Genomic DNA, 12,262 nt, shown 5'->3' on the forward strand with positions numbered 1-12,262 from the left:
TGCTCCAGTCATAGCATAGCCAGAAAAGAAAGACTATACACAGTAACTTAGACGTCGGCTTTGTGCCTAAAATACAGCGGCCATATTGAATTTAAGAATGTGCTCGTGATATCAAGGAAATCAGCCAGGAAAAATAATCAAACCGAAAGTTTACATAGTCTTTATCAATTAATTACAAATCATTCAAACATGAAAAATTGTTTTAACATATTAGTATGACCAATTAATATTTACTAAGAGTAAAATCTGACATTTCCGCTATAAAGCTACCACTTTTAAAGGTATTTTAAAAATGTAAAGTTGTTTTTATCTTGTAACCTGCTTTAATATATTTTTGTTATTTCCGTACACAAAGTATTCCACTGAGGTGCCAATATTGCCGTTTTCAAATGGCTTCAACGTTTTCATTACATTGCAAGCTGCGGCAAGCATTACGGTGATTGTCCTTCTTTTGTGTTCATCCCCTTTAGTGTTTGCATGCACGTGTGTTTGCCTGGGCTCTCTCCTTACCCTGCTGACTCTGTACCCTGCTGCCGGTAGACATCATGGGGAAGACCGGGAAGCTGCGTTCTGGCACGGCCGGCAAGCTAAAGCGCTGGAAAAAGGGACATAGCAGCGACTCCAACCCTGCCGCTCGACAGCACCGTGAGGCTGCAAGGAGTCGCTTTTTCAGCCGTCCTGCAGGTAGGAGAATTAACACTTGGTGGTCTTGGAAAGTTGGATGTACCAGCAGATTTCTTAATGGTCCCTTAATACAGAGGTGGTGTTAAATTTGGGAGCATTCGCTGGCGTTTGAAGCATATTCATGGTGAATTTATTGAGTGGCCCTGACTATAGAAAGTGTCACTGTCATTTAGGGCATGATCAGGGTTCATACTGCACTCCATGTCATTTTTAGCCTCGGGCTTGCAGTCTCAGTATAATGTGCTATGGTATTGGGGTTTTTTTATAGCGTTTACTACTCCCGACGATGCGCCGAAGCACTTTGCTGGCTGATAGAGACCGTGGAAATGTCACTATGCTTAAAGAGTTAGTGTTTCTATATGATCATTTGCATCGTAAGCAATGTACGACAGATGTCGTGCTGTTGGCAGTCTGTAATGCTGCTAGATCACTTTACTGACTGTTTTGGAAGCATGTCATGGCAATTTGTCAAGTAATTGAAACTTTTTGTTATGCCTGTTGTAATCGGTCTGTTATGCTACTTGTGTATTTTGCACAGTTTGTTATGCGGATACAGTAGTTTTTTTTCTCTTTAAACTGTGCAATGCAGGTTGATAATTATTTCTGAAGTTTGAAAGTATTAGTGGTGCATAGAATCTTAACCGATTTGGTGGTGCTCTAGAAACAAGTTTACTGTCATTTTGAAATGTATTAAGTACAGTGAAGTAGTTATGCCACATATTCGGTTGAGACCGCATTTATTTTAATATGGATGCAGTTTTAGGCGTTCTGCTAATTCACCCTCCCAATCAGCGTCCCCCTGCAAACCATCTCTCCCCTTGTTTCTGCAGAGCTTCGAGTGAATGTCGTCAATTATTTGAAATGAATTATAGGTTTAGGAAGTGTGTATTGTAAATGATGCTTTCATCGTTTGCCCAAAGTATCCCATTCAAGGAATTCCACTGGAAGTTCATATGAAGGCAACTTAATTGTATGAGCCATTGTTTGAGAAATGTTGAATTTTGTGTTAATCATCTATGAAAAGCAGTTTCTGAGCGAGTAGGTGGGGGATTTTTCTTACCTTAAGCAATGTGTTAGTGTTTAAAGATTTTAAATGTTACGTTGCTGATTTGCGAATGTGACCTAAACCATGATCATACCATGTTGAATTTGCAGAATCTATTAATAGAATATGTGATTTGTGTTTAAAAGCTCTTGGGCTTTAGAATTAAGAGGCTTGTTATGTTCATATCTTTTATTGGGCTCATTTTGTTCAGCTACTGCTGGGTGACTTTTCATTTTTAGGTCGAGGACCTAAAGGCTGCGCTTGCGCAGTCTCCGGTCGGAGATTTAATGATTTGGAGCATGGGGGCTTGAACCCGCCTCTCTCCTCCATTGGCTGGCTTCTTAAACGGAGGCCAGCCATTGGAGGAGACAGGCGTCACTCCAGTAAAGCCCCGTCTCTTTCGGATTCGGGGGCGTATTTTTGGCGCTCTTTTCACCTGTGATGTCATCTGTCACGCCAAAACATGCCCCCGAGTCCGAAAATTACGGAAGCCTGCGGCCGCCATTTTTTTTTGGTGTCGTTTTTTAGGTCGAGCTGATGTGGCATTCATGCGAAGCATGAATGCATCAGCTCGACAACTTATGCTGCCCGTATTTAGGAGAGTGGACAGCTACCAGACGCGCGCTTTGACGAGGTCGGATTTCACCTCGGGAGCGAGCGTCTGATAGCTGCGCATGCGCGGTGCAAAGCCCTTGCTCAGACACAGGCAGCCCCCACCCCTCTGCATGCACGCACGCACACACACACACACAGGCGCGCGCATGCACATGCAGGCATACGGCACACATACAGGCACACATACAGACACACTATCCCCTACCTCGCATTCTCTCTCAATCACACACAGTCACGCATGCGCACACACATTCCCTCGCGCACACACGCGCGCACACACTCCCTCCCCCCCCCCCCCACCCCCCCACCCCCCCCCCCCCCCCCCAGGCATACACACAGGCACGCACGCACTTCACATCAGCCCTGGGCCCCACTCACCGACTGCGCTCTTCCGGCGGGCTCCTCACGGCGCGGCGCGTCTCCTCATGTAAATCGGGGCTCCCTCAGGTCAGAGGAGCCCCGCAACAGGCGCCACACTCCTTCTCCCCGGCCCCCTCCTGGGGACCCGGGCTACCCCGGACGGCAGGGCGCTCCATGCGCCTGCAGCTCGCGGACCTCGGGAGGCGGGACTTCCGGTCGGCCGCGAGCGGATTGGCCGGCCGGCCAACAGCTTCCGGGTCGCCGCGGGCAGCATGTAAGGCATTCCCAGTGTTATTTTGGCAACAAAAAATGTGCTAGCGAAAAACAAAATGAAGGCGAGCGTTCGATGTCAGCTATGTTGTCTCCCCCTCCTCTCTGCCCTGCCCTCGTCAGGCGGCGCGCCTCTGATGGACGCAGAGATATGTGTGAAAGGCCGGATTAATATCTGTTGCGTCTTGTACTCACTGGTGCCCTAAATAATCCTCACACAGCTTCTGTAACCTGTTCCATGCTGTCAGCGCTGGGTTAGGCACACAGGTATCAGATAAGGGCTGTTCAGTGACACAGTAACCCGTATGAGAGGCACATGACTTTCTGCCGTGCTGCTTGGGTTTTTTTGCCCTTCAACTGAACTTTAGACAGTCGTAACAAGGTACTAACTACGTATATTCTGGAGCCGGAGAGACGCAGTAGTGATAATAACATGTCCGGTAATTAATTCCACTCTCTGAAGAATGCTACAAGCCAGAACTAAATATGCAAATCCGTCTCTGCTTTACTTTAAAGCTGCATCTGTCTTACTATCTATCCCCCCAAAACACACATCTATTAAGATTTCGATAAGATCGCATTTTTTCCGAATCCATTAAAAATAGCTGTGCTGCAGTACAAAAGCCAGCTTTCCAAGTAGCTATGGCTGTTATGATTTTACTGGGGGCTGTCGGTGCTCGGTACTTTTTTAATTAGATCTGTCTGATGAGAATAAAAAAAGTTATCCGTCAATCAGGTAGCTTCCAGTCTTGCTTTTGAAAAGGAGGCTGGGCAAAATATAGCTCGTGTGCATGCGGGGCTTTCTCGTTGATAACAAAAAGACGTCTTATATGCAATTCAATCCATTACATGCCCCCGTGCTGCGGAAAACGAAGTGTTCTGGGAAGAAATTTGTATTCACGCCAAGCAACAAAAACACGACTTATCTTCCTAACTAGAACTACTCTATACTACGGTGTGCACTCCTAGTTTTGCCTCCTTAGTGAACGGGGTGGGGGAGGGGGTTGGGCTTTCTCTCAATATAATTCCTAATTATGCTGCCTACTAGAAAATTACCATGCTGGGGCAGCTACCTAGTGCTGCTATTAGCAATTGAAACTTCAGCTCAAAAGTTTTGGAGGTGTGCAACTTCACATTCATCACTTCTCCTTCTGCTCCGCAAAACTTTGTGGACAATTTGGTCCCTGTGGGTATCTGTGAGTATCTGGTCTTAGGACGGCAGAAGAGAACAACTTGAAATATAACGATCCTTCTTTCTTTTATGTTCACTTAGCGCTGAGCCTTTTACATTAAAAGAGAAAGATGTTTAATAAAAACTTTTGAGCTGAAGGTTCGCGACCCAACCTCTAACCTCCCCCTCCCCAAATGTGAACATATGTATTTGCATTAAGAAAAGGCCTTGCTGTACCTCAGAGGATATATAATTTTCTAAAGCTGTGACTTTTTTTAAATGTTAGAATAGAGTCATTAAGCGCTTTTCTGTGCATGCCTGGATTTACCGGCTGGTAAAACCACACCCTGTATTTCCTGGCAGGAAAATCAGGGGATGAAATTCCAGGTGCAGTATCACTCATGATTAATCCATGCAAGAGCACAGGGTTATTGGTTTTCTGGGTTTTGACCCTGGTCAATCAATAACCACAATCTTTGTTAGTTTAAAGCACAAGCAAATCCCAAATTAACATGTGCTAACCCCCTTGGTAGCTTGGCACAGAGCAGTCATGCTTAACCCAGAGGCAATGTGAAAAGGAACTCCGAGACAATGTGAAAAGTATTGATCTGCTGCTCTCTTCCACCGCCTCCTTCGTTAACTCCCTGTTTTATTTGTAATATCAATACATCTAAGTCACGTAAATACAAAACATGTTGCATTACAAATGCTTTAGGTGCCACATTTGCAAAAGTTAAACGTATTGGCATTGTAAATGACAAAGCTATTTCGCTTTTTTCAAAACCAACACATAAATAAAAAAATTGTCATTTACAAGACCAATAGCTCAAACTTTCCTAATGCGAGACCTATTGCATTGCAAATGCTTGTCTTTTTTTCTCTCACTTCGCGGACACGTTACCCGGCATCTAATGGAAACAGAAGCGAAATTAGAGGAGCTTTTAGAATCTTTAACATGCTTATTACCCTCGAGGTATGCAGCTCTCAGCTAACTCTGAGAGCGCGCGGCATGTGCCAGGGGGCAGGAACCTGCTCTAGTTTACTAAGCACTTCAGGAATGGATGGGAGTGATTTTAACGAGAAGGCGGGAAGTTGTGATACTTTATTGGATTCGCAGTGAACTCCTTGTGAAAAAGTGATTTGGGAGTTATCGAACCTGCGTGAATGTAACCTGATCTTTACTCGGCATTGGGCGCTTACTGCTCTTTCCTGGTGCTCTTATGCTCCTGAGTGGTTGGCGCTCCCTCCCACCTCCCAGTTTTTCTCCAGTGAAACTAAGTTCGGGATCTATGCGATGGGCTGAGGTAAAAATAGCCTTCCTGTAGCCCTGCCTCGCAGCCCCGTGACAGGCCGCCCGACGACACTTCATCTTCTATTAACAACACCCAGGCGGGGGAGTGTGTGCGTGGCGCGCGCACTAGTCAGCATTAGAAAGGTGAAAGGCGGAGCGCAGATGAAAAGGGAGTGATTTTACCCGTGAAAACAGAGAGACCATGGAGCGCTGGGTTTCCCTCCTCGGGTGGACGCCCCCTCCCTCCTGTACCCTCCTCCCTGCTGCCCAACTCTCACTTTTCACTGGCCGCGTGTCCCTGTTCCTCCCCTGCAGACTCCTCCCAGCTCCCGCCTCTGCCGTGTTTTTTTTTTTATTGTTCTTCCCTGTACCTTTCGTCTGCCTGTCTATTCCCTCCTCCCCTTGCCTGTCACCTCCCTCTCTGCCTGCCCTGTCAGATCCCCTGCCCGTGTTCCTCGTTACCCACCTACAATCTCCTGCGCCCTCTCTCCTAACCCTATCTACGTAGATTCCACCCAGAAGGCAAAGGCTTTCTCCGCAACGAGCAATGCCTGCAGGAGTCTGCAAAGTTTCAGCCCTTGGAAGGATGCCCGCTCTGACCTCAACAATGTCCCAGGTGTGGGTGTCATGTTTTGGTTTAAGTACCACACCACACCACATCGTGGACACCTCACTTCAGTACAGTGTCCACGCAGGGACACTAACGTGCACACTTGATATGGTGTCCCAAGTAGGACACCAGTATCACAAACATAAGTCACATCTGCGTTGGAGACCACTTTCGCGGCGCACATGACTGAAAGTATTGTGTTCAGCTCACGAGCATGAGATCCAGTGTACTTTTAAAATAGCGAATTTTATAGAGGCGATGACGCAGTTTATTTCTGACAGAATGGTTTGGTGGGTTAATGCACCTGCTGCCTCTTCTCAGGACATCGGCATACAGTATGCCCAGGGCTTTAAGTGGGCCCGGTCCTGCTGGTCCTCAGCACCGGCAGTTCTTAAAAGCAGGTGCTGAGACTGGTTCCTATCGGGCCCTTCCTTTTTGCCATCACCCTCAGGATGAAAAAGAAATTCTTAACTGCAGCAGTGCCACTCCTCATCCTCTGGCTGGGCTCTGACTGGCTGGGCTGGGAGCTGAGAGGAGGAGCTGCCTGACGGCATGCAGTAGTGAAAGCAGCCACTAGCACGTGCCTGCGGCTTTCCGAGGGACATTCCGTTCTGCCACAGTTCTTTCAGAGTGCTGCTACCTCTGGGGTGTACGGATCCCTACGAGGTCCCCTCCTAAATCGGAACGGCCTTCCAGTTCTCTACTATGTGGCACGGCTGTGAGCATGGCGTTATGGCTTGAGGGAAAGAAACCGTGGTCCAGGGACCCAGCCGAGCCTTCGGAAAAAAGTTGAATATTTAGTTGCTGCTCTGCCTGTCACTGCATGTTCTCTTAAAGATGACTGCAGCATGACACCAGGAGTGCTAACTTGGGGGGGGGGGGGGGGACAACGCTGCCTCCAAGACGTGGGAATGTGGACTCCGCTCACTGGTCCTTATACTAGCGCCAAGAAGCACACACTGCTTGGGTTGACCGGTGCCACACCAAAGTGCGCTCTAATGAGATAAGGAACATCTTTAGCTGTCATTTCCCGAATGTAATGATCTAGAGTTGCATATAGTAACAAGTATAATTAGCTATTAAACCATGTGGAGGATTAGAGCAATGACGAGTTGGTTGATTCATGCGTATATTCAACAAGGAACTTGTCTGCATTAAGCATTTATAATTCTAGTTTTAAAGGCAATGGACACGGTTCTTGCTTCAGGGTGCCCTCTAGCGGCTGCAGTCTAGATCTTTTACTATATGCCGCTACCTTCACACATAACATGACCAGCGGCTATAAACAAGAACGTGGAAATGACACCATATTTCTAATACGCAGAGAGCTGGGAGTGATCAAGAGCGCAGATGAGAGAGTAACTCCATGGATAAGAGATGTTCTTAAGTACTCCCTAAAGTGAGCAGTACTCAAAATGCGGCCATAGGCTGGTCTGTCTAAAAGTAATACACTTTACTCCGTGAGGTAACGTGCAAGCGAGCCGAGCTCTTCACGTGTTGCGGCCATGGTCGACTGGAACAGTAAATTGGCCCGGACATCAAAGTAAATGTGGACCTCTTTACAGAATCAGATAGCTAAAGATTGGCCCACGTAGGTTTGAACCTGTGAATTCACGCTCTGTAGGTATTTTACAATGTATGGTAGACTGTCAGCATTTGTGCTTGCTACAGGCAACGTTTGCAGTAATATCAGGCAAATCTACATTAAAAAAAAAATCACCAAACTACAACACAGAACAGGCCTACAAACAGTCTAACAACCGACCCACACACACACACTGACCTGTCAGACCACCCCATCTGGCACTGCATGATTGCCCCATGGGTTAGTCCGACCCTGGAGTGGGCCAGGGCTGTGGCGACTTTATTAGCAAAATATTGATGTTGTTGCAAAGCAAGGATTGTACTTAACAGACGGTCACATAGGACCCTGTTAATGACATATCCATTATATGCCTGTATGTTTTTTGTACGTGTTGTTTCCAATATGACTGCTCTGTTAATAATATCTGTTCTATCCCTGTATTGTGTTTGTTTCTGTGGTTTCCAATAGGATTATAAAGGTATCATGCAAACAGACTCCATTGTCTTGTAGGGGTTGACGTGATTAGAAGAAAAGTCACCCAATGTCTCTCTAATCTGCATAGAATAGGGCTCTGTGTGTGTGTGGGGCTTTGTGTGTATGTGGGGCTCTGTGTGTGTGTGTGTGGGACGTGCTGTGTGTGTGTGTGTGTGAGGAATGCAAAAACCACAGGTGATGGACAGAATGCAGAACAATGTCATACATTCACTGCAGTACAGAGATCTGGGCCTAAATCCATCGTTTATTTGCACTCCACACCACCCCAGTTCAGGCATGGCCATATGCAAATCAGTCTGACCCTGTGCCTCATGGGAAAAGTCCAGCCCGAACTGCCAAGCCATGCCTACCCTGGACCGGAAATAAGCTTCCGAGTACCGGTTTTTGGCATTCCAGCCGTCTTCAGCCCGGCTTGCTTGAATCCAGTGTTGTGGAGTGCATGGGACGCACGTCTGAGCATACCCATCCCACTCGGGTTGACAAATGCAAAAACCACAGGTGATGGACAGAATGCAGAACAATGTCATACATCCACTCCAGTACAGAGATCTGGGCCTAAATCCATCGTTTTTTTGCACTCCACACCACCCTAGTTCAGACATGGCCATATGCAAATCAGTCTGACCTTGTGCCTCATAGGAACAGTCCAGCCTGAACTGCCAAGCCATGCCTATCCTGGACCGGAAACAAGCTTCTGAGGACTGGTTTCTGGCATTCCAGCCGTCTTCTTGCAGTTTTCTTGCATTGCATGCATATGTGGTGTTAGTGTGCAAGGCAACAGAGATTTAAAGGGTGACGAAGCAGAGTTTTCGTAGAGACTGAAAACTGGATGGATACCAATCTGCTGCCTTTGTCGGTCTTTATAGCAAGACTAAGATGAGCTGAGACATTATAAAGTGGGTTTGCATTGGAAATTAAAATACATTAATAAAAACATTAAATATGCAGTCCTATTCACATTTTGTGATGAAAGTGTAAATTTCCAATACATGGAACTGAAAAGTATACAATCCAGTGGTCTGGGATGGGTCCCTAAATGCAACGCAACACACACAGACAAGAGGCAGGGTTTTCGTATGACTGGTTACTGGGCATCCTTTGGTAACATACTTCATACTGGACAAGGAGTCATGAGATTGTAGGCAAGTTTTTACTAATTACGAATAATGCTTCATCATTCATCTTACGTCCACTCCTAGAGCCTTACACCCCCCAGCGTGCCCTACGCTCCTCAGGTCAACATTTGGTAGTAACCCCCCGCATAAGACTAAGCAGACTAGGTGGCCGTTCTTTCAGAGTTTTGGGGGCAAAGCTTTGGAATTCCTTGCCTCCTCACATTCGCTCCATGACCAACTTGTTGGCCTTTCGCAAGGCGATTAAAACATTTCTATTCTCCTCAACATAATCTTCCCTAGTCCTTCTCGTTCCTCCCCCTCCCTTCAGGTCTCTGTTATGGTTCAGCGCCGGGACGCCTCGTTGCTGGGGCAGCTGTTCGCGCTCAATAAAAGATATTAACATAACATAACGTAACATAAATGTGGATCAGTTAGCATGACTAGGCTTTAGTCACAAAGCATTGACAGCTATTAATATTTGTAGAATAATAGTGCACATTTAGTTTATGAGAATAAGTATTTTTCTCTCTCTCTGTATTCTTGTATGGTTTTCCATTTCAGGCAAGTAATTGAAAAGAACCCTCATTCTTTGGTGTCACGAGTGTAATATTTGTTCTATGTCAAGGAAGCAATGCACAGGAGTTTTCTTTATTTTGTAACTTCTCAGGTGTCCTGCTACGGTACTGTGAATGTCATTCATTAGCTGAACAAACAGTTCTGTTTCTTGTTAAATAAAATGTCGGTTTGTTTCCTTAATTTTGTATTGGCTATCCCATAGAAGGTATCGGTAAGTAGGTGTCTCCCGAAGTATGTCATTTACCAGATTAATGACTGGTTTACGTTTTAGAAACATTAATAGTATAACATAGCATGCCATGAAGTGGCTTCTTTAGCCTGAGCCCTTATAAAAACTGTGCTAATGTAAACACTAACCAGTTATTTTGGTGCTTTCCACCTGAGCAGGCTCTGCTTCAGTATGTTTATTGATTTAGTACTTTGACATTCCTTCAGAGACTAACCCTATGTTAGGTCTCTTGCAGAATTATACTTAGATTTTGTTTTGATTAACACAAATTCTTGAATTACTAATTTATTTAAGTTTTCCGTTATGATTATCTTTGAATACATCTATAAGATTTCAACCTGAAAGCCTTATCTCACGCAGGCTTGTTAATTAGCCTTAAACTAGGCTTACGAAGACTCGGATGGGGTCTTATTAAAACTTAGTCCTGAACTTGCACATCAACTCTCTTAATTAGTTTAATGGAGAATCAACAGGCATGTTCTGTATTGTGACAGCTTGATGCATAACTGCATAAATGGAAGCACAATAAAACACAAGCTTCGCTGTTAAGATTTGTGTGACTGTGATATTGTTCAAACCAGTATTAGTGGGGTTCTTTTTAATATTGACCTCCAAAATATTCCTGTTTCTAATGCCTATTTTGCACACTATTAGTCCGCATCTGAGCCATATTAATTTCCTTAAACTGAATAATTCTCCCTTCTGCTCTATACTGTTCTTAGGAATGCTAAAGAGTTTGCAAGTAAGCCTGCAATAAAAGTTAGTAGCTTATGGAGTTCTTGTTTCTCCTTTACACTGTTTTGCTGGTAGTTCTCTTCTTCTCAGCAGCATATAGCTATCTTTTTCTTTTAATGCTTTAGTAGGCAATTGTTTTAATTGGGAATACATTAGAAAGGGACATGTCAAATTTTCTTAAACCATTTGCTAATGAAGAATCCCTGACAAGTTTAACTTTGTCACCAATTCATGGTATAATTCCCTGCCATTCTAAATGTTAAGACTGATGCTATTTTTATTTGTTGGGGGGACCAACCTCTCTGGTATTTACGTTCACAAGTGTAATCATTTAAATTATGGAAAGCTGCGTCAGTCTCAGAAAAGAGGGTTAGCTATTTACACCAATGTGAATGTGGTATGGAAAATTGTTGGGTTTGGACATTTCCTCTACCAGGACCCTAACACAAATTTTTGATGGGTAAATGCTTTCTAATTATCTCCCTTAAACCTTCAAAGAATATTCACTCACCTTTTAACTTTCACACACCTACTCACTCTTATTCAAACCAGTATTCACTCACTCAACCCTCTAATTGATTGAGCTGCCCACCCACACAACCCCATGCAAATGCACATGCCAGTTGCGAATCAATGAAGACTGGTTACATTTCTGTGCCAGTAACTTTGATGAACAGATTCTCGATTAATCGTCAAACATAGTTATTCAGCTAGTAATTGAAGAGTCTGATTTATAATTATTTCTTGACAGTCCGGGGGCTGGATTCAGTTCTTGGGTCCCATAGAAGGTTGAGGTACTAGGGAAAGTTTGGGTCATTGCCTGTGTTCTATGTTGGTGACTTTTGGTTACTTCGGGAACTATTTCAAATATTCCAGTTACAATTAGGTTAGTAGGATTAAGGCACTGGTATGTATCTTCACCCATTGTTCTAGTTATCCTTGCAGCCCAGCGTTTAAGGCAGGCTAGTTTAGTGGGAATCAGTCAGTGCAGCAGAGATTGTGTCCATATCCCAGTAATCCAACTTTCACATGTGAACTTGAAATGGAATGCTGCTGGTTTGCAAATGGGACATTTGACTGAATATTAGGTTCTGTGTTCCCTGGTGTACCAGGGCTACAAGGTCTGGCAATTTGGTGGGTTGCACACTGTTCAAAGGACTAGAAGAAATGTAAAATTGTTTATCAGTGATGTTGGTGCTGGTGTTAACTGGTGCAGGTATACTTGTACCTAACAGTTGGCAACCAATTGAAGGCAGCACCCAGTAGAAATCACAAACTGTAATGGGCTGACTTTATAGACGAGGGAGGAAACTTAATTTGATAGAGATCAAAAAGTGAAAATATTTTCCTGCATTTGTTTTTGATATTTTGGGTCTGCATGAAGTGTTCTCGCATAGGATCTGAGATTCCTCAAAGAGATGCCTTTGGCAAGTTTTAAAGGTACTGGTGGATTTGCCTTTTATTGCTTTGTGGATGACAGA

At 44.7% G+C, this 12,262-nt stretch overlaps 1 protein-coding gene across 1 annotated transcript in view; it reads left to right on the forward strand.

Moving 5' to 3' along the window:
• Positions 1 to 462: 462 nt before the first annotated feature.
• Positions 463 to 12,262, forward strand: part of RRP12 (ribosomal RNA processing 12 homolog) — a 438,408-nt gene continuing 426,608 nt past the window's right edge. Inside the window, exon 1 of the mRNA XM_086922631.1 lies at positions 463 to 684. Within this exon, the coding sequence (XP_086778757.1) occupies positions 546 to 684 (139 nt within the window). The 5' untranslated portion in view covers positions 463 to 545. The remainder of the gene's footprint in view (positions 685 to 12,262) is intronic.

The sequence above is a fragment of the Lissotriton vulgaris genome, chromosome 5 (genome assembly GCF_964263255.1).
Source record: "Lissotriton vulgaris chromosome 5, aLisVul1.2, whole genome shotgun sequence".
Taxonomy (NCBI): domain Eukaryota; kingdom Metazoa; phylum Chordata; class Amphibia; order Caudata; family Salamandridae; genus Lissotriton; species Lissotriton vulgaris.